The following is a 23138-nucleotide window of genomic DNA, read 5'->3' as shown; positions in this document are numbered from 1 at the left end:
TCTGAATAAAAAGGTAGGTGAGCCAAGGGGTTCAGATAGAAGAAAAACTAGCCGGCGTTACAGACGTACTCTAACCCCGGTTAGTAACATCTGCAAAGCAGTGCCGTTATTCTTGTTCTGTGCCCCCAACGGACTCGATGAATTGCCGGAAATGCCCCCGATTAGCGAAGTGACAATGGCTTTTTTAACAGGCTTATGATGCCGCGTTCTCAAATCCTGGTACAGAAGTGGGTACCCTGACAGCAGAGGGTTCTCTCTTGCATGGCCTTTAGCGTTTACGAAGTCGTTCGCGTGGCTGGTCTGTCGCGTAGTTGTTTTGTTTCCGCCCCGTTTCTCCTGGGCAAATAAAACAAACTAACTGCGCGACTGACAAGCCACGCAAGCGACTTCGTTCGCGCTAAAAGCCATGTAAGAGAGAAACCTCTGCTCGCATGGTAACAAGTGGGGGCCCCGAACAAGGATAGCGCCATGACACTGTTTCGCAAACGGTCTTCACCCGGCACCAGTTGTTCAAAAGGTGGATAGCGCTATCCACTGGATAAAACACTTTCCAGTGGATAACGCGATTGGTTTTCATAATAATTATCCATGGGATATCAATTTATCCGGTGGATAGCGCTATCAGACTTTTGAACAACTGGGGCCAGAGTTTAGTTCCGTCTGTGTCACCAGCTACATCATACAAGTATAACCAAAATTTGGGGATGTCAATGTCGACAAATGAGCGCTACTATTCATTTACGCAGTTTGGTGGTAGGGTATGTTTGTGCGTCAATCAGTAAAATCCGAAATTTGTAAACTGGCAGATTTTTGGCAGATGTTTTCTTTTATGAACCAAAAACCCCGCTATTCAGTAAACGTTGCTTTACTTTTTTACACTATGGCTTTACCGCCGTTTTTATTTAAAGCTTTCAACGAACAACTATCTGCATACACCTAAACTAAAATGGAACAGTCCCCGATGCAGTTTGACTAAGTTCCTTAAAAGTCAGTTTCTTCATCATCGCTCGTATCCACAGCTTGGTTAGACCTCTCAGGATCTGCGTCTACGTTCGCTAAGATGTTTGGTTTCTTCTTACTACTTTTGTCCCTGTTCGGACCATGAATCTCAACCATGTTCTCTCCAAGGATTTCCTTGATCATCACCTCAACATCGACACTCGGATCTCGTGTCGGGGTTTCTGACGAGACGCTAAAAGCTTGGGGGGTTTCTTTGGTTTCCAAAGAAGATTCAGCCTTTTTGACATAGTGTGTTTCAGCGCATTTTGGGTCATGCTCGGGGAAATGATGTGTTCTCCTCCTTGGTCTCCTAAGTGCCCCAGATGTTTGTGATGCACTTAAGATACCACGCCCATAAACTTTATCGGTTTCTTTTTGTAGTTCGTCCGTAAATATGTCATCTGCGCCGGCATTTTCCACCCCTAATTCTGTAAATTCCTCGTCATTGACTGAGCCTCCTATAGTGCGAACCTATTAACAAAATTTTAACACTGTTAGTACATATACGTACAGTAAGGCTTTATTTTCTTACACGTCACCGTCTGGTTACTGGGTCCTTTGCAGCGTGCAGCGGGTTGGTACATAAAATTATCAAACCGCGGGTGTTAATGCTTTCAATTAGGCCTTGCTTATGATCATGGCTAACAAACAAAATGAAACAAACCTCAAGATCGTCTCCTTGGACCTGATTCCTTTCCATACTTTGATCACCTATCTCCTCAGTGACATTTGCTCTGGTGTTATGAGCCAACAGGATAACACCGACACAGCACTCCCAGTTACATTGTGGGTTCTTGTGGACATTGTACAGACTCCAACTTAACGTATAGAGATAACGGACTAAGAAATGAAAAGAGAAAACTAACATTGAGGACTTTCTTAACAGTTTAACTTAATTCGGTTTGAATTATTAAATTCGGATTACTTATATTAACAAGTTTGTACATCGAGGGAAACAGCCTTCTCAATCTGCATAACTCCTTACCCTTTTTTTGGCAGTTTAGAGTCTGAACGGTTGAGTTTTATTCTTCAACAATCCGTTGCCATTCATCGGGTAATAATTTGGTGTTTTCCGCAACCATTTCTCTCCGAATATCCGTGAACTCTTCGCGATTTCCTCAAGTTTAATTTGTTTGTTTTAAGAACATTCCGTTGCCTGATTCATTTGTATCGCATGGTTACCTGTGCCGTTTGCCGTAAAAACGAAGTTATACCTACAATCAGGGACAAAAGTAGTTGACACACTTGTTTAGAACGGGTGCTTTTATCAAACATTTACTTCATTTATTATTTCATTCCTTTTAAACGCCATAAATCCCCTCACCCCCTGAATCAATGTTGTCTGAAGTAAAAGAAAGAGTTGAGGGTCCAAAATACAACATGGATTTTGGGGGCGAGGGGTGGAGGTAGACAGGGGAAGGGGATAGGTAAGTCCAGTATTCAAAAAGGGGCCATTTTGCGGAAGTGTCTCAACACTTTTGTCCCTCATTGTAGCAGTGGAATGGTAGGGAAATCATTGCTTTCATTTGTCTTCTTAAACAAGTTGTGTAAAATAGTGTTTATATGTGCCTTAGAACACGACCAAGTGTCTTAAGCTTAACCTTAATGTTCTGAACGAACCACAAGGACCAATTTTCAAGAAAACACTGAAAGGACTGAAAAAATGTTAACATAAGTGCGACAAACGATAAAAGCAAAAAAGGCACATATACATAGTTGTTGCAATAATCTGCTTAAACATATATAATACCCTTAAGTACGCACCCACTACCAGCCCTATCACCATGACATTGGCTGTTACCAGCAGCACAGTAACTCCAACAGAATCTTTGTCCTTTTCGATAGAAAAGTTGACCATTTCAGAAGGAATTCGTAACAGGACGCCCACACTCAGATTGAAAAAAGTTGCCACCAGCGATGACAGTTGCAACAAATGCTCAAACTTGTCGGGGATTGGACGAGCCTGTGCATGCGCGACGGCATAAAACCCAGAAGCCATTGCCGCCATTCCAATGTAGGTTCGTCCTTCAGCGCCGATTAGCGATAAGCAGGAAGTAAGAATCAACTTTCTGATCGCGTCCACTATTTCCCAGTACCAGTAGCGCTCGTTGTAGTTCTCATAGATAAAGCGCATGCCTTCTACAATCTCAAACCGCTTTGGTTGTGGGTTGAGGGCGCTGTTTTTTATATGACGGCGATAGTAGAGGAAATACAGCACCACCACAATGAACAGAGGAAAGAGCACTGGGTAAATAGAACCCACATAGGCTGCAGTCACGTATTTGTTGTAAGTCTTATCGAAGCACTTTAAGCTGTAATCCATCTTGAGGTAGTGGGTACAGTTTTTCATATCTATATCCTGAGTTCCAATAACAGTTTATTAGTTAATGCCTACAGACAAGCAGTCTCTTTTTAACTTAGCAAAGTCACTCTTGCTACAGTCGAGCCTCCATGTGCGACCACCTCCCATAAGCGACCACCTATCCAAAACACCAAAATTCTCCCAGCGAAATCACTTCAGTTAAACCCTTCGGAAGAGACTTTAGGCGACCGCGACAACTTTTAACCTGTGACTGTTCTGGAATTTTCCATTGTTTTTAACTTAACCTCATAAGCTACTAAGCATAAGCTACTGAAAGTATGCAGTTTGGAGGCATTGCTAACTCCGATTAATAAAGTTTTTAACAGTACACAGTTCCTCAAAGTTACCAAATTCCGATTTACAGTAAGAAAGATGCTTTTGTGGACCCAAACGCGTGATATACATACTGACAAATTCTTCGAGCTACTAGTATTCATACCTGGCAGATTTTGTGACATGCAGGGGGGAGCATCCGAAGAATCCTTGAACTGACTTCTGGAAACGTAATAAACATGACCAGGAAGGCGCTGCGATAACAGCGCACTTTACTCAAAGAAATTGCTCGAGCCTTCTCCCCAGCCGACGTGTCGTTGTTGAGCCTCAGAGAGCAACAGAAAATGGACGATAAAAATATTACACAGAGAAACCTAAATTTGAAGCACCAGCAAGTGTCTGTTTGTTTTCCATTTGAAATCATTATCTTTACCGGTAAAATTACTGTCATCGTCCGGAGAATTATTTTATCATCAGAAAACCATTTCCCATCATCACCATGACTACTGTCTTCACTTGCTTTCACTACAGACTGTATATCGTTGTCACACCTACAATTTTCATCATCATCATGATTTTCAGTCATTACCATTGTCGTCGTGAACTCATGATAAAAGAAACAAATTATAGTGTCTATTTTCTATTGAAAAAAGAAACGTCATGCACAGTTAATGCATGCACGTTGGGTTTCTAAACAGTTTTTGATCAAGGCGAATTCTTATGGTTTGAACTAGAGTCAACCATGGTCATACCTTATCATGATTTTCCGGAAGTGGAAATACGTAAATGCCAGTATAATGACTCCTACATTCAATGCCACAGTTACTGCAAGACCGACATAGGCGTTCATTCTCAGACTTTCTTTGAAGCAGTGGATGGGAGCGATCTGAACTAGATTCAGCTGAACGAATTTGGCATAATTACTGAGTTGGAGAAGAGCTTCAGGCCATTGAACATAGGAAAAGGCGTCCAATGTCCCAGCTGTAACCTGAAAATAAAGACACGAAGCTACACGAGAAGAAGAAACAGTATTATTGAGCTTTTGAAGGACTATAAATATTGCAATAATGATGATAATAATAATGATGATGTTGATGAGGATGATAATGAAATTTAGAATTTTTTTCTATGGTCAATTGGTCAGAGCACTTTGACAGCCATCCGTCTGTTATTATTCACGGGGTAGATACCTTCACCACTCCATACTAGTCATGCACTTGATTTTTTCATTGTAAACATCCAATAAACGTACCAATTAAGGGATCGAGGTGATTAGTCGCACTCACTGACCCTTTGGACTCATTCACTCCTAATACTGGCCAATGCAAAAAATATCGATTAAAAATCCAAGGTATCGTTTTGTAAAATGCTGTGGAATAAATAGTACCATGCAAACATTCAGTCAAAGAGGTCTCATTTCAATGGTAACCGATCATAGGATACTCGTCACAGATTTAGGAGTTAAAGGGACAGATAATCTCGCCATAACTTGGTCTAGAAGGGAAAGAGATAAAATGAACAATCTCGGACAATCCGGTCGCGCAAATGTTCGGGTGAAGAAAAATCCCAGTTAAGCTTAAAGAAAAAATGATTATAAACTGAAGGATAAGAAATTAAAATATACCTGATAAAAACCAACGACAATTTTTAAGCGCGCCAGCACTACGTCGGATAACGTACGTCCTTTGCCCTTGGTCTTGCTCTCGTCACGGAAAAGAATAAAGATCAGAAGGAAAATGGCGCAGACAATGAACACCATCTGTGTTATCAACCAGGGTAAAGTGGGGCACTTTGTGCATCGTGACATGGACTTGTAATGTCCTTTGACGCACACCTGAATTGAAAGAAAAAGTTTCGTCGGGGCTGAAAATGACACATTAAACTGTGTTCTCCACAACATTTGAAATAATTATCATTAACAATTATTCCTCGAGCCCGACTGGGCTCTGAGTCAATAGCCCATGAGGCCGAAGGCCAAATGGGCTATTGACTAAGAGGCCATGATCGAAGGCAAGAGGAATAATTGTTTTAGAAAAATCCTACTAGTTAGTCAAAAATATCGAGACAAAACAACTTAAAGCAAAATTTTAATCCTTTTTTGCCGCCAAGAATCCGGCGCTTTTCGCTACTAGTGGGCTATAACATATAGCCTAGTAGTAGCTCAACCAATCAGAACGCAGCATTGATAATAGACCGCTAGCTGGATTTTACTAATTGTGTACATGCACCTGTCGACATCCAAGTCAGTACTAAAAGTATGCAGGGTGTTTGTCGCATGAACCTAGCTCTATTGGCCTTAGCTTCCTCGAGTGTCCGGTAGCTCAGTGGTAGAGTATCTGTACAAGAATTCTACGAGTCATAGATTCGACTCCTGTTGGGCAACACGGATTTTTCCTCCGGGCTCCCTTTATCAAAGACTGAACAATCATCAATCCTATAGATTCACCAGGCTTAAAATTCACATCGCATTTATATCACTGTTACACACTATTTGTACAATCTGCCACTTAAGAAACTTGGCGAACACAAGGGAATTGACAAAAACATCACGAGGTTGCTTGCAAGAGACTAAAAGCATTAAAAAATCATCAAGAGACTGTTCTCCATCCAGCTTGAGGTACTTAAAAGATGGTTGCGTTCAATAGGTGGTCTTCAATGAGGGTTCAACCGTAGGGCTTTGACAGGGAAATTTTCTTCAATGGCTGTCCGCTAAGTTACGTGACGTGGTCGCTTACTGAAGGTGGTCGCACATGAAGGTTCTAATGCATCTGCATCCGTATCTGATTCTGTATAGACTATTGGCTTGTGCAAACATTTAGTGTTACAGCGCATACCCCTAATTCCAAGTCTAGAGATGCGCTTGAGCCTCGACAAAATGCATATATTTTAACTAATTCTTACCTCGCAGAGAGGTCCTCCGTAGCCTTTCTTGCAAGGTTTTCGGACGGAGTTGAGGAGTCCTAAACATGAAGCTGCCTTAGGGCACGGATAGGGCTTGGGAAATATGCCCGTAAAGTTCACATCTGCGTGGTTAAACTTTTCATCAGGGGTCATTAAAGCGTCAACAAATCGTTGATATTCCCAGCTCTCATTATGATCTCTGAAACTCCACCAGTAGCCTTCCTTGACCAAAATGGTCTCATTGCAGAGATAGCCGCGGACGCCCTTGGGACACGCCTCACACTGTGTAAATCGGCCTCGTCGGTAGAACGTGTCAATACAGAAGCAGCCCCGGTAACTTGCCCACTCGTCGGTCTTAGATCCTGTGTAAAGGCAACTTTGTTTTAAACTCAGACCAGTTTCAACGTTTTTTCCCGTTGAAAAAACAAACGGTTTTGTATGCGGTTTCTCACTCACATTTTTCAGAATGTCATTTTGGGAAATTGGAATAAAAAACTGGCTGCCTGGCTGTCGTTTGCATTAATTCTTTAGCTTGATTTAAGCATCTGTTTGTTCCATAAATTTTGACCAAACAATTCGAACGACGGAGTCTTGCTGCTGTTTAAACTAATTCTGCAGATTAATGTAAGCATGCGTCTCCTCCACAAATTTTAAATTGACCATTCAAATGGTTTAAATACGATCCAACATTTTTTAAACAATATTTAAATGTAATCACCTTCTACCATGGCTATGCCTTCAAAATCCCACTTAAACCGTTTTTGCTGACGTATTAACGGCCTGTTACCAAGTCGGTGTTGATTGTTTGCCTTTCACTTATTAAAATCAAACCCAACATTTATTGTGTTTGCTGCTTTAACTGTTTTTCCGAGCTAAACTCACCATAAGCACACCATAACGTGTCACCGAGTGACAACGTTTCTACATAGTTTTCATGAACATGCATATCAGATAACACACCTCCAGGGCACACGCGGCAAGCGTACTGATGCTTTCCAGGGAATTTGTCAAGCTCCACAAAGGTACCCTTAGGACAAGGCAGGCATCCCGTCTGTCCCGCCAAAGTTCCGTAATGGCCAACAGTATTCTGGTAGAATCCCCCTGCGAGAAAAGCTCAAGGATATTATCAGACATACCGTAAACTGCCGCTTATAAGCCCCCCCGGTTATAGGCCCACCTACATGCAAACAAAAAAATACATCCGATTATGAGCCCATCCGGATATAAGCCCCAGTTACAGTTTTGATTTTGTCTTAAAATTTAACTGAATTCGATTTATTGCTGCCTTTTTAAGGCTTCAATTGTAAGAGTAATAAATTTAAATCATACGTCGATCAACAGTGCTGTTGCTCATTTCGGAACGTTTTTTGTCGTCCGCTTACAAGCCCATCCAGATATAAGCCCCCCCCCCCCCCCCCCCCCGTTTATAAGCCCACCCAAGAGCCCTTACGAACTTGTATAAGCCCAGGGCTTATAAGCAGCAGTTTACGGTATATAAAGACATATTATAACGCATAGAGTCGATATCTATAAAGCCAGGGATATACCTAGGCAATTTACACAGACAACACTGTCACACTGATCATTCCTTTGTTTGGATATAGTTGTTTGAGCTTAAAAGGATACATCTCTTGTTTGCAGTATAGTTGATGTAATAATAGGCAAAAGCAAAGAGAAAGCGGGCCATTTTACAACAAAAGCGCCTTTTGTGCGATTACACAAGTATCGTTTAGGGAGAACTCCAAACAAATTGTAAAAAAAGACGTTGTCGCTTTTTTTACCTCGTAACTGAATTTCAGTTTTGGTTTTTGTTCTTCGTTCTTATGTAGAATTTTGATGAGGAAAAACAGAAAAATGTTTTTATTAAGACTCTGTTAAAACTAATTCAAAATTACAGATCACAACGGTTTTCTCGACTCTTTTTTTAATTGTTCTTCCTGTTGTTACCTGCTGGACACTCGATGCAGGAATGAGACCCATTGTGAAGCCTTCTTTGGTATGTTCCAAAAGGACAGGGGGTACATGAAGTACCGTTACATGTGAATCCACTGCGTGCCAGTCCTTCCCGTAGCCGATTGTCTTCAGGGACCTCGAATGGGAATATGCTATCGGTGGGAGCACTGCCGAGATAACCACAAGGTTCAGAATTACAAACGATGTTCATGATGAATGTTAAAAGTTAGTAAAAAACTAAACCACAAATGCCGGTATCTTTCACTTTTTACCTTTTTCCCATATCTTTAGGTCCGAGCAATTTGCAACGAACACATTTAATTTCTGTTGAAAAACATTGTAACTTACATAACCACTCCGACTTTTCTGTGTTGCTTGAAACTGTTCACCCTTATTCTTACAAGAGCTGTCTGCAAAATATAGCTGAAAGATAAAAAAGAAATTGAAATTAGGATGTAAAATGGAGTACATGCCATGACAATCTGAGCGGGAGATCAGACTCGCATTAGTTTGTTGCAGTAGATCGCTCAAGTTAATTGAACACTTAGTCGGGCTTCTTCAAACGTGAAAAATATGATTGTTGATGGAAAACAGAAACAAACATCCTTTCAGGACAATGTTGAAATAGATTTGCACCTCAAGGCGTCCTCTACCGCTTAGATGAGGGGTTGACAATTTGCCTAAAAATTAAAGGAAATAGTGGAAATGAAAGAAGCAGAGAAATTGTCGTACACTAATTTTTCAGGTTGCCATATTGATTGATTGATTCATCATCACTGTTGGTGCTGAGGGTTCGACTAAACTACTGACTGACTTAAGTACAGTCGTGCTAAATGAAGGCTTTGTTGCTGACTAACGGTAAACCACTAGCAAACTAACGATGTGCTGATGGACCACTGGGCTAGCCGAAAGTGACGAACGGACCGACTGACGTACTCAGTGACTGGCGCGATGACAGGGGACCTACCTGGCTAAGTGACAGAGTAATTAACTAAATGACTGACAGCTAGAGTCGCGGCCCCCATTTCCTAGATCACGGGCTCATATTTTCACTTGCCTTTCATTTACGCGTCATCCATACTATCTCAGTGAGAGCTTGGAACAGGGTACAGCAAGAGAGGATAAAACCTCCTCTCATTTTGACGCATAAAATGATTGACGAGCGAGTGATTTTCAAGAGGCTAAACTATTAATTAAGAAACGTCTGATTCTACAGTGGTTGTTACCCTGTAAAGGACAGTGACAGTGATTAATCAACTGATGGAACGGCAATCTGCTCTCAGTGAAAATCCGGCAAACTGTTTTATCAAACAAGTTAATTTCTATCCTTAAGCAAAAGGATTACTTACATAAAGGACAGGTTTCCGAACTCATTGTAGGCAAATGTATCACTCTGCATATCTGCCAGTTCAAAATTGTTGGAAAGAACTCTTTGGGAGAGAAGGCCGGGATAGAATATAAGTTAATCTGCTTGTATTAAATCTGCCTTAAACAACCCCCACATTTATCTAAAGCTAACGATACTCTCACCGAGAGGGGGGAGGGGTAGTAGGAGATGCTACCCTTGTTAGGTAATAAATTAGGTCCATGTACTGGTGAGAGTGGGGTTGTCTATCCTTGGTGCTTTGGTTTAAGTAGTCTATATTCGTCTATTTTTAGCTTTTAGGAATATTTGAAGTTAGGTTATGTTGACCGGATTCATCATAAGTATATCAAGGGGATCTTCTCTTAGTATTGATTTTAAGAAGCTCACCAGACGTCAACAGTCCTATATACAGAGACCTTCAAATACACTGTGTCTATGAATGAGTATGGGAAAATTATACCCGTATCCGTATAGCCGGAAACAGGAGTAGATTGCCTCTCACCCAATAGAAACGGTTAGGTATTGATGGCATTACCACATCAGGCAAATCATGGTTGCCCTCTATATAGCTGCATTTGCGGCAAACATGTTGGCCTAGCAGTAATCGTAGGCAGAAACGATGTATCTTGAGGTCCTAACAGTCCCCGTTAAACCCCGAAGGGAGACCAATGCGGGTGTGACTCAAGCTTAAACTGACCCCTGAGGGAGATTTCTGTGTGGTCAGTGCCAGGGCATTTATTTAAATTTCTCTATGTTCAGTACTAAGCTATACCTTAATGGCCCTTACTGAGACCAAAATCTGCAATCTACACTCCAAAGCGAGACGAAGGGCAACCCCACTTTAATTTGGGAGTCCCCCCAGGGGGAAACTGTAGAAAGAGATGGGGATTCCCCTGCCTTTTCCTTTTCCTTTTTTCCTTCTCCTTTTCTCCCTTTTCCGGCGTCAGTCAGTGCTATATGAACATTTTTTCCCTTCGCTCTCAGGACACCAACGTAACGTTCCTAACTTAACTACTGCTTAAAGGTGATGCTACGCGAGAAGATTCGAAACGACGATTTTTAGCGCAACACAGCCTTACAACATTGTCGCGAAATTGTTTCGAATAGTTCCAACTTTGTTCCAACATTGTAACGCTATGTGAAAATAAAATGATCAGCTTTCCACGAGCGTGGGACAAAGAAAAAATCTGAGTTCCCGACAAGATTCGACCCTATAACCTCCCAAACACCGGGCGGGCGCTCTATCCACTTGAGCTACGGAAGCTCACGGAGAACTCATGGAGCGCGAGGCCATATATTAGGTTCATATTTGACACGCGTCCTGCAAACTGCTAGGATCAGAAATGTCGATGTCGCACTGTGTGGGGAAAGAATGAAAGATGGTAATTTTTTAAGCTCGGTGAAACAAATGTGCGCTCAAATCGTCGTTGGGAATCGTCCCGTGTAACATCACCTTAACCTTACAGGGTTGTCCAAAGACAAGGCAAGAACACAGTTACGGTAGTCTGACAATATTTCGCTGGATATCTTCTGCTGATTTGATTTTTTATGAGAGAGTGCTAGACTCTGAGATAATGATAGTTCATTTTTCTTACAGTGTTTCTAGACTTGAGGCGCCCTTGAAGGTTTCTGGTCTAATCATGGAAAGGTTATTGCTGTTTAGGGATCTAAAAGGAAAAAAGCTCTAACCAGTCCAGAAATTCATACGGCAGACATTCAGCTAGCCTGAGAAAACAGCTGACATTGGGTGAATCAAATTTCCCACCCGGCACGACCAATCAGAAGCACTACCCAGATCTGGGTAGTGACGCGTCATCAGTATAGAATTTCTGGGCTCGTTTCTCAAACGTCATTTGGCGGGGAAACCAGTGGAAGTGTCGCCAAATGTCGGCTGTTTTCTCAGGCTAACATTAGCAGAAGAAGAGGTAAAAAAAATTAAATAAAAATGAAATGAAAAAAATACTTAGCAATTTAAAAATATGTTTCTAACACATGTTTCAGACTCGTCGCATTTCTGAAGAAATAGTCCGGAATTAATTTGATTTCGTTGTGCTGGAAAAACCTGCGATTGAAGAAAGATAGAAATGAATATTGGTTTATAAAACACACGGTGCAACATGAATGCAATTGATGTGACCGACGGATGATAGTATTCTGATTATTTCCTTTAGGAGTAACTGTGGTATGTTTGGTTCAGTATACCAACGTCCTGGTAAGTGTGCCACTCCCCTCAGGGTTTTTCAGGGATAATTTACAACATTGGTCGGTGAATTTGCCAGGCTGTTTATGGTGCAGTTTACAAGTAATGAAGGGATGAGTAATGATATGAGTGTGAATCAGAGATTGACTAGTACGCAGGGAACTACGTCCCCTACTCTTTTCGAAAAGTGTGTAGGTTCATTAACGTCCCAAAGAAATTATGACATATGCAAGACTTGTGGGACGGGACATACGGTTTACCTTCCTTATCAGGGGTGGATCCAGGGGGGAGGGTGCTGAAAATGCGCACCACCCCCCCCCCCCTTCCCTGAGAGGGCTTCTGACAACTGGTATTCTGCAAAATATTCAGATATGTATAATATGTATTCTTTGCAGTTCACATTATGTTATTGCCTAGTCAAACGTTGTCTTCTTTGTATTTGCTTTTAAACCTTGTTTATGTCACCAGTCAGTTACACCATTAGTGGTGCACCCCTCCCAAGAAAAATTCTTGATCCGCTGTCCAGCTTATTCGAGAAGACTAGACAGTCTAACCGTTTGCAGATGTTATTGCAACGGCAGCACTTTCTCTTCAGTTATTTTAAAGACCTTAAGTATTGGTCCGGCCGGGATTTGAACCAGCGGCCTACCTCTCAGCAGACAGGTTCTTATCCAGTTGAGCTAACCGAGCTCAGCGGCTTTGATTGGTTCATTGAAAACAAGGGAGTATATTTTAGAGGAAGCGGGCGTTTGATGTTTTTGGTGAAACTTTCTTACATGTACTCCAAGCTGTTTGTGTCCCTCAACAGATGGTCATTCAGCTGGGTTAGCTTGTTCATGCTAAGCGACCTAAATGGACGGGATGAAATGAATAACAGACTTGTAAGAACGTGTGTAAGAGTTAGTCTTTTTTGTGATTTTCCCCTTGAGATCTATACTGAACAGACTGTCCTCCAGTAAAAAAACCTCTAACTTCATGTACTGCAGAATTTGACCTTCAATGTGTGATTGCCTCTCATGCAATAAAATAAATGGAAACATTCTCAGACTCTTGATTACGTTCTCTAGAATATATTTAGAATATGAAAATATAGTCATATCAATTGTCGGCCTTGTTGGCAAGACCTAGGGTAAGGAAATGTCCGGAACATTGTAGCTCACTAACTTTCTTTCTTTAGGTTTCTTAATTATAAGAACATATACTATGTGGTGCACCGTGGGCGTAAGTACTTATGTGTTCCCTTTTCGTTACAAGGTAAAATGACGTCAGAGGACGAAACAACAACCATATAGGCTACTCATGTGATACGCACAAGACTTTCAGCTGCGCTAGTCCGTGGAAGACATCGTAGGGAAGATCCCAAATTCTGTTGATGAACAACCATCTGGAAAAGAAGAGCGGAACGCACGGTTGCAAACGTTAGGCATCTGTCACATTTGCTGTCACACTGTCACGTCGTTCCAACGAGTTGCGCATGGGCAATTCTATTTGTCCTATCGAAAGATCTTTGACTTGTCGGATAGTGTGCCCAAAACAGGGATTGAATCTAGCGAGCCCCCAAGTAAAGACAAAAAGGAAACGATCCTACATGGCGGGGCATAGACACTGTTCTCCTGAGATGTGTGATATCACACACTGTTTTTCAGTTAGACGTTAAAACAACCCTTTTTCATAGTTTGCGAAAATGGCAGGCACGGCGTTTCTGTTTGGGCATAAGACACATTTACTCTTAGAAGTAAAGCTGTTAGAGCTCTCTTATCTTACAATGAGAAAATTTGCGATACGAAAACTAAATCAGTCCGCAGAGCACTTCACTGAGCCACGGAGCGAATTGACGCGTAGTATCAATAAATTACCCCTTGAGCCTTGGCAGTGTTTCTTTGTCCAGTTCGTCTTTTTAAATTGAGATCACTACGGACAGGAAGCGCGAGAGGAGTCTGAGTAAAAGCCGTCTCCCAGTCAGTCGGTCTTCAATCCGCTTTTCATTGTTCATCAAACTCAATTCAACCAAAGAGAGCTTACTCTTCTGTAACCAGCTTTTGAATTTGGTGCAGATATAGTCTCGTAAGAAAAATAGAGAAAATGGCTTTGTCCGTTTTTTTGTTTGTTTTTTTTTTCATTCTCTCTCCAAGAGGAGTTTATTCTTGTACGTCATACTTACAGATGTTTCAATCCTGGCAGTTCTCGGAAACTCCCGCTTTCAAGACTTGAAATCTTGTTTTCATGTAAGTACCTGACAATATGGAAATAAGAATAGATGCAGGCGGGAGAGCTAACAGTTCTCGGAATCTTCTACCTGTTATATAGTAAAGAACGTTCACATCTTACAGCGTTGACAACTTTGGCAATCCGTTCAGAATTCCTTCTGTGATAAAGCTGATTTCGTTTCCTGACAAATCCCTTGACAAAATAAAAATTAGAAATCGCAAATAAACAACCTAAAAGCTGACCATCCCTGGTGATACTCCTGGAAAGTTCATGGGGGGGGGGGGGGGAGGTCTGGCTCTTGTTTTGACGTCCTACCACCATTTCAGATCCCATTTATGCGATTTTCCCTATTCCATTTCATTTTCTAAACCAAAGTTCTCGAGAGAAAATGAAAAACAAACAAACAAAAAACAAAACAAAAACAAATCCTTCTCAAACTTTCTAGCTTCCCATACTTCAGACTCGAAAGGTTAAAATCTTTACCAAAATTCAGACAACTGAGGGTTCAAAAACCACTTGTTCCCTTTGTAGGTGCACATACCTAGATTTCTAGATTATATGAGGGAAAACCTCCAGGGCACACAACAACTTCGTCCGCAAGGCTTGTCCCTTGAAATGTGGGAGGGCTCCCTATCATGGTGAGGGAAATCAAGGCTATCTGGGAGGGAAGTCGACTATCCAGCCTTGCTTTTTAAGAAATTGCTTAACTACAGAGGTCTCTCACATGACTTTCTTTGTTGATGCGCAGAGTGGATTTTACTTGGCGGCCATTTTCAAAGTTTGCCTTTAGATGGGGCGGGGTCTGGAAATGAGATTGTTGGCGGGTCTAGAGCAGTCGGAATTTTTGGAGTATCCGATTGCCTGCTGGCACCAAAATTCAAATGGCCACCATGAAAACACACCCCACACGCCCGCGCGTCGACAAAGGAAGTAATCTCCTCGGATTCAAGAGCTTCCTTTGCATTAGCAAAGCCTGCCAATTTGTTAATATAACAGGGCTCTTTATCATGATCTGTAGTCAAGCTTCAGTCGTTTCCTTTTTTCTACTTACAAAACTTCCAAATCTTTTAAATCGCTAAACAGGCCTTTCTCAAGATAGGCAATATTGTTCCTTGCCAAATTCCTGTACAGAGACAACCGTTAAAAGTGTTAGTAAAGATTTTATGTAAACGTTGCTCCAGGAGCTGACTTGAACGTTGAATACGATGTTCACTTGATGTCTGCCCCTTAGGAAGACCAAATTCTCCGTTCTATTCTCTGAAGGTGATGTTACACGGGACGATTCGCAACGACAATTTTTAGCGCAACACAGCGTTGCAATACTGGAACAACGTTATAACCATTCAAAACAACGTCGCAACAATGTTGCAACGCTGTGTTGCGCTAAAAATCCTCGTTGCGAATCGTCTCGTGTAACATCACCTTAAGGCATTGCTTATGCTACTAATAAGGAGAATTTTTTTAACAATCAATTGAGACACCTTATCTGCGATTATTTATCGTTCAAAAGATATCTCCGTTTCCGATTGTCATATATCTAGCTACCGTTAAAAAAATTTAGTAGACGTTGTCGGACGAAAAATGAGTCACGTTTACGGATAATTGACAGAAAATGGGACAGTACAAGGCGTGGTAGCTCAGCTACTTTTGCTAGAGCTAATAATAATAATAATAATAATTTACTTCGGTTGGGAGTGCTTCAGTCAAGTCGTTGACGTACAGGTTGAATAAGACAGGACCTAAAATGGATCCCTGAGGTTCCCCAAAAGACACAGTTATTCGCTCCGACGAGTGATCATCGATATAAACATACCGCATTCGATCAGTCAGATAACTAACAATCCAATATGGAGAGGACTTGGAAAACCCTTGCTTATGAAATTTGCACCGAACTTTCTCATACGCAACTGTATCAGAAGGTTTAGAAAAGTCTGCTATTTATATCACGATGGCCACTTCACCTCTGTTCATTGCCTTGAGGATATGATCTCTTATTGCAAGCAAAGTAGTTGTAGTTGAGTGGCCTTTGCGGTTTGCACTTACATTTGGCTGAAGCGCAGCATTTTCCGGGAAAAAATCCATCATTTGTCGTGAAGACAGTCTTTTATACACCTTTGATAACACAGGCAAATTGGAAACAGGGAGAAAATTGTCATTTACCTAGGGTTCCCCCACCTTCGGAATGGGACTAATGCGTGCAGTCTTCCAAATAGTTGGAAAGTCCAGCTTCCAAATGTGCGTATTTATGATATGCGTTGAAGGAGATACTAGATGGTCTGAAACTAAATTGGTAGGAATGTTTTCCGGACCAGTAGAGTAGTCGGACCGCAGCACTTTGATCTCCCGAAGAACTTCATGATGGGGTAACACTCTTCAGACGCAAGGACGTATTAGGGTCCTGCGCAAGCGCATTAATAAGCCTATGCACCTCATCCTTGTCAAATGCCATTGAGACAGTGACACACTCAGCTGTAGAAACAAAGTGCTTATACAGTTAATCCGGATAGACGGTTATTGGTTGGTGGCTAGCGTGGAGTATGGATGGGTCGTCTTCTATACTTCCATGGGCCGCTTAGACGAGAGTGCATTGGTCATAAACGTTCTCTTTTCTTTCGTAATATCAGCTCTAATCTTAAGACTGTTGCGCGCGTCTCTGAAGATGCCCCACACAGCCTCACTGTGACGGGGTGTGTGCTTTCCTACTATAACGCTTGCATGTCTCCTGCAGCGTTCGAAGGTTAGGATCATTCAACCAGGGCACAGGTGATCTTGTCACCCTCACACGCTTTAGGGGCGAGTTTCTCTCTAAACAGGTAGAGAAAATGTAGGAAGTTTTCACACGTTTTGCGAAAAAGAGATAATCGATCTACGCCTAAAACCATAGCAAGAATAGCAAAAATTCAACACGATGGATGACGACTGCTGTTGGAAGAAGCTATTAAACTTTCCTTTAGGACCCTTTTTATCCTGAAACTGCCGGGAAACAGGCAAATGTGTGATAATGAAGACGGTATCGCAGTTACCTCGATCGAGGTGATGAGAGCACGTCTCGGATGCTGTTATCGGCCAAAGCTCTTTGATCTCCCTAATTCTTTATATCGTACTTATCCTCATCCAATAATTTCAATAACTGGTTATTAATTTATTATGTCTTTTTAAAATTCTCCCTGCTCGTTCAACTTAAATCTTGATAACGCACTTTATGTTTGACCTGACCCACCATCCCACCATATAAATATAAGATCTTCATGACTCAATATTAATATTGTTCCCCGTGGAACAACTTACCCACATAAAAGCAGATTAAATTTTTGCTTACAGGTTTTTTACTTTCTTCATGTCCACCATGTACTTCCGGGTTATGGTCATAATATTGTTATCCGCAAAATTCCTATAGTGATCAACGAATCACAGTATAATTTACCATGTAAACTATAAAAGAAACAAGAGGGTGGTTTTGACATTATTGATAGATGTATAACTGCCGGGTTGATATTCCCGAATACAGTAGGCCCAACGAGTGTTTCGCGCTCTTTTTTTATAACATTGGTCAGTAACTGTGCACAGAATTTATAACTACAACTTCCTGAGAAATTTCAAAGAATGGAACGTTTTAGCCTCTTCCAATTTATATTAGCCCAGCATAGAGGTTAGTATATCTTTACTTTCCGTCTCTTTTGCGTATATTTGTATGCTTTTTTGCAGTCAACTTTTATCTTAATTTATCTTTCTTTGTGGCAATCTTTTTGTGTAACGTTATCATTATTTTTTTATTTTTCACATGCACATTATCAGTGGTTGAAAACCATTGTGAATTATACAGCAGTCGAACCTCCACTAACCGCCACAGTCTTCGCAACCGCCGCTTTTTTGGCGGAAGGTCCATACATTGACTCTTGTTTAAACCTCTTTACAACGGCCACTTTTGTCTGTCAACAAGGTGGCAGTTGGGGAGAGGTTCAACTGTATATATATAAATGAATGTCAGTGCATGATGTACTTGATGTACTTACACATGTGTGCTGCTTAGTGACACGTCTTCAGGAGGGAGCCAATAGTTTCTCTTAGAACAGTCGGTTTCCACGAGGGAGGGGTCGTTAGAAGCCTTTGAGCAATGGCAATCGGATGGGCACTCTGCAATTACAAAACAGCCCAATATTGTTTCAAGATTTAGCGACCTTCACTTATTATTGAGACTTTACATAGCATTTATTTGAAATTCGTTCCTTACCAAGTGACGAATCAAGCCTCCAAGTCAGAGCATCTACATTTCCTGAAACTATGTATAAACGCAAATGTCAGGATGCAAATGACTGCGCAAAATATCGTCGATGCCTTGGCTTAGTAAAAGCACAGGGAGCTCAGACTCACAACAGCCTCCTGGAAACCAACTTATAAGGATTTTGTATGTGACTTTATCGTAAGATCGTTAAAGCAGTTAAAATGTTAAAACAAAACATTAAAACTTGCTAAAATGGCGTTTATAGGGCTGGAAACAGTGAGAGGACAACACAGGTTTAACACCTTTTACGTACATTTTAACCGTTTTATCGATCTTACAATAAATTCCCATACAACTCCTTTAAATTTGGCTTCCACAGGCTTGTGAGTCTGGGCTCCCGGTAGTAAGAGATCTTGGACGAGTTCATTAGATCCTTCTCAATCTCATTAAAATTTACTAGTGGACGAATCAAAAGAAAATTGCTGCCACGAAGGAGATCTTACATCTGCCTTAAAATTTTGACAAACTTAATTTACCCAAGATGTATTGTCACTTTGGAGGTATACAAGTTTTAAAAAAAATAAATTTTGCAGTCAACCTTCGAACTTGTATGCAATTAATTCATTCCCAATTCCCAATTCATTTTTGATTTTTGGTTTCTTTCCTTTTAAGAGTTCTCTTTAAGAACATGTCTAGCAGTTACAATCAAGGACGAATAACGTTGGACACGCGTTTTCACAAGTTTTTCCAAGTTTCAAATTTGTATGGGGTGAAGGGAGTGAGAACTGTAAGAACATTTCGAAAAGGATGCACTGTTTCATGAGGAGCCCAGAAAAAACAGAGAATTGTGAATACTGCATTACTGTCCCAAGGACTTCTGTCCATGATTGTAGTAGAAACTTCGGGCTGCAATATCAAGGGCAGTCGAGTTTTTTTTAGGCAGACTCTGTGGAGTCTGGCTACCATTAGAAGAGATTCAAGGGGAATTTAACAAAATATTTATGGCAATTAAGACTGGTTGATCCAGCTAATTTAAACGGACTATAACTACTTTTCTGCTATACAAATGGAACTAAGTAACCATGCCGAAAAGCCAAAAAATACTGATTTCTCTTTTTGTCGTATGTGTTTAAAAGACCCCTATGTGCTGCCATGCATGTAAAACACCTCCATATATAATCAGTAATATTACGGTCGCTCACCTGAATTTCTGAGACAAAAAATAAGCACAAATGTTGAAATCTTTGGTAGGTTCATAGTGTCTTTTCTTGATCTCTAAAAATGAAGAAGTGGTTTTGATAATTCCGCTTTTTACTTTTTTTACCCTTGCTTGCTTCCTTTTAAATATGTTTATACGAGAGGCTAGGAAAGCTTCTCTCGTGTACCTCGATCCAAGATCCCAAGTGGGACAGTAACTAATATAAAAGAACTTATTACAGAAAATTACCACCGCACACTGGTTTTTCTATCAATGGGCAAACTTCCCTTCTGAAATGATTACTCATTTTCAGCCTGATATACATTTTAGGCAGATGGCCTAGTTATTCTTCAGATTTTCCTAAAAGACTAAGTAGACGTTGTTGATTTTCCTTCAGCGTTTTCTACCGATTACACTTAAAACTAATCAAGGATCGCCAAAAAAAAATGTAGTTATGCTAGTTCACTTTTGCTTATTGAAGTTTCTTTAAAAGCGGAGAAATAACAATAAATCACTTTTAACGGAGTTTTTTCTTTTTTTTTTGAAACACAGCTGGAATTTTTAGTATCGTTCGTTTATCCTATGTGTCAAATTTTAAGTCGAAAACTCCATAGAATTAGAAACTGACATGATGGAAGCAAACGTCCAACCGGCTTTCTTACTCCACAGTGACACTAAGAAGTTACAGCTCTAACATGGTCTTACATATACTACAACAGCTACCCAAACCTAAAACCCTTGATCATATCCAACCCTTGTTTTACCATCAAACACTTTGCGGTGAAACGTTAAAGACTTAGAGACGGAAAAAACTGAGGACATAAAAAAAAAACAACTAGATTTTGAGGCCCAGTACCACCTTTGTAAAAGATTTCGTGGAGATCCGCTCACGTTTTGCAAGACTCACGATTTTGAAAAACTGATACAATTTTAAACATGGAGAAACCCCTTCGAACATAAGGCGAAATTATAACTTCAGTCGATTCTTACCAAATTATTGCAGACTCTAGGAACCCTTTCAAGGCTCTTGGTAAAGAAGCACTCGTTTACAGTTCACTGCAAAGTTTGTTCTACGTGCTGTATTTACATGACTGATTAGCGCGGCGGTGTCTTTTTTTTTCCGAAAAAACCAATAAGCACTCGAAAGTATTCATGGTCACTAAAATTATATCCAGTTGGCAAAGAAATGGTTTGGAGGGGAATTGGTTTTTAATAAACAATTTTCTTGAGAACACAGTTTGAATGCTTCTCTAAACTGATTTTTGGGCTCCGAAGATCTTTTTGTATAATGAGTTTGTTGCCGAAGTAGTAATTGCTTGCTAATTTTGTTTTCATGATGACACTACCGAATATATATGGTTGATTATCTTCAGTCCGATGAGAACAGAGAACAGAGAACCCCGAACTGATAGTTCGAGTGTAATACGAGTGGTTTAATACGATAAGGGAGCCCAGAGATGGAAGCCAAACAATCATAACACGGCACTTAACAGTTAGCCTGTGTACCCCCGTTCACACCCCTCGAAAAACATCGGAGAAGGGGTGCAGTAGACGCATTTAAAAACAAACTCCCAAGCGCGCAAAAGCATTTGGGTGAACATGGGCTTATGAAGAGTTCTAGGCCCATGGCTTATTGGATGAGCCTACCAATTCCCAAAGAGGTAATGACTTTAAGCAGCATCCTATAACCCTGCAGGGGACAGGTTCGAAGCATTCATAGGTATATTTCCTACAATGGGGTGTAACTAAAACATAACTAGTAAAAATCTAAACTCGCCACTGGAACTTACTTACTCGATCTGTATTGGCTTTCCTCCATTTACGCAGCCGATATGCTTCTGGTAATTTATCACGGATGTATACACCAGTTGTAAAACCTTGTAACTGCAAACCATGCAAAACCGTTCCCCTTCTTGCGACCAAAGCGTTCAGTTTTGTAACGGTGACTGGAGGACGACTTTGGCGGCATCCTTCGATGAAATGTTAAAGAGCGACTCTGGTGTGGGGCTGAAAAGATCAGAGAGCTCGCATCTTCTTGGGCTTCTCGCGTGCGCTGCATGAACATGCGATGGAGTCAGGTGGCCATGACATGATGATGATGATGATTTGTCTTGTGATTGATAGCTATGGCAGCTATTCGGATAGGGAAATAGATTGTGAGCAATATCCTATTTTTCGGATTTTTCTCTGTTGATCGTCACTCGCTCCGCACCCTTTAGCTCTCAAATTGCACTTCTTCTTTATGGGAAACATTTCCGGGAGAAACATCTTTTGGCTCCAAAGGTTCTTATAGCAAACATTTTAGTAAAGAAATGCACAAACAAGTTTGACTGCCTCGTTTATGAAATGTTTTTTATTAATGAACTGAGACCAAGTCTCAATGTACAGTCTGACTCGATCAGGGGCACCCAACGTCAATTTTCGGAAAATATCTGTTCGGAAGACGATTTGGGATCTAGAATTTTCGGAGCATTTGTTGTAAAATTTCTTGCTCGCCTGCCTCTCCTAGAATTTTCGAACATCTGAAAAATGGTATAATTGCCCATTTTTAACGAATTTTTACCCTAAAAACACCTAGGATTTTCGGGAGCCTTTCTTCTGACAGAAATTTTCGACAAGGTAAGTTTTGATCCCTACAATCAGTTCGGATCACTAGACTTTCAGCTAGGATATCGGAACAGATGAAAATTTTTAGGGGATAAAAATATGCCTATTTCTACCGTTTAGATCAGTACTAAAATGGGTTTAACAATGCTATGTTTAAGTGGTTTTGAACTATGTTCTCGTTGGGGGCCCCTGACTCAATTTGTGCTAAGGGTGTTTAAAAATAGTTTTCTATCAAGCTGCCAAAGACTGAATAACCACCTAGACATAAAAAAAAATTCTTACGAGAAAGTACTATCAAACTGAGAAGTATTGTTTGGAGTAGTCGACCCGGTTTATATTTAGGGTTTTAATTACCCTCGTCCCTAATTGATTGAGGGTCAGTAAAGTTTCGATCTACACCCATTCGGCTGTTTAGGTCTCTGATCTGTTTTCGCGGCATGGGTTACAAAATTAAAACAAAATGGTTGTCGACTTTCAGATCTAAAGGTAGATTGCTCCAAGCTTTCGGGGTAGAAGGAGGCCCTCCATTTGTTTTAATACTGCGCTGCTTTGCATTTTAATTGCTTGGATAGTTGACATAGCATGCATGATAAGTGTAATCATTACATTTTGGTTTCTGTTGGCGGCGTCGGAATAATCGGGCTTGTTTAAACTCCTCTTGCAGTATTTTTCGTTACTAAGTTACAGTTCCTAATGAGTAATAAAGTCTGCGTACAAAACGCTTACCGGACTGTTACAAACTAATTGACAGAGTTAAAGAATACCGAAAAGGACAAAGAACAATTAAGATAGATCTCAACCGTAGGAAGCCAGATAAGGGCATACAAGTCAAAAAACATTGCAAGCCTT

At 40.8% G+C, this 23138-nt stretch overlaps 1 protein-coding gene across 1 annotated transcript; it reads right to left on the bottom strand.

Annotated features, from left to right (window-relative positions):
- Positions 1-968: 968 nt before the first annotated feature.
- Positions 969-17653, bottom strand: LOC140941405 (uncharacterized). The gene is made up of 19 exons (XM_073390399.1): positions 17582-17653; positions 15314-15385; positions 14383-14454; positions 14216-14287; positions 13367-13438; positions 12831-12902; positions 11845-11916; positions 11450-11521; positions 9838-9918; positions 8837-8911; positions 8483-8655; positions 7496-7636; positions 6536-6897; positions 5259-5468; positions 4387-4622; positions 3801-3960; positions 2764-3358; positions 1664-1839; positions 969-1470 (listed from the first exon to the last, which is right to left on the bottom strand). Exons 1-19 carry the CDS (start codon positions 17629-17631, stop codon positions 982-984), a joined length of 3252 nt encoding a protein of 1083 aa, XP_073246500.1. The 5' UTR covers positions 17632-17653; the 3' UTR covers positions 969-981.
- Positions 17654-23138: the final 5485 nt, after the last annotated feature.

This window comes from Porites lutea, chromosome 6 (genome assembly GCF_958299795.1).
Source record: "Porites lutea chromosome 6, jaPorLute2.1, whole genome shotgun sequence".
Taxonomy (NCBI): Eukaryota; Metazoa; Cnidaria; class Anthozoa; order Scleractinia; family Poritidae; genus Porites; species Porites lutea.
This window is presented reverse-complemented; position numbering and strand designations above follow the sequence as displayed.

Excerpts from the sequence above, each read along its gene's own strand:
- LOC140941405 (XM_073390399.1), bottom strand. The coding sequence starts at position 17,631 with ATGACCATAACCCGGAAGTACATGGTGGACATGAAGAAAGTAAAAAAC. Across the intron at positions 14,288-14,382 it reads TTGCCAAAGTTGTCAACGCT|GTACTTACATGAAAACAAGA; the intron begins GTAAGATGTGAA and ends CCATATTGTCAG. Across the intron at positions 11,522-11,844 it reads GCGACGAGTCTGAAACATGT|ATCCCTAAACAGCAATAACC; the intron begins GTTAGAAACATA and ends TTTTCCTTTTAG.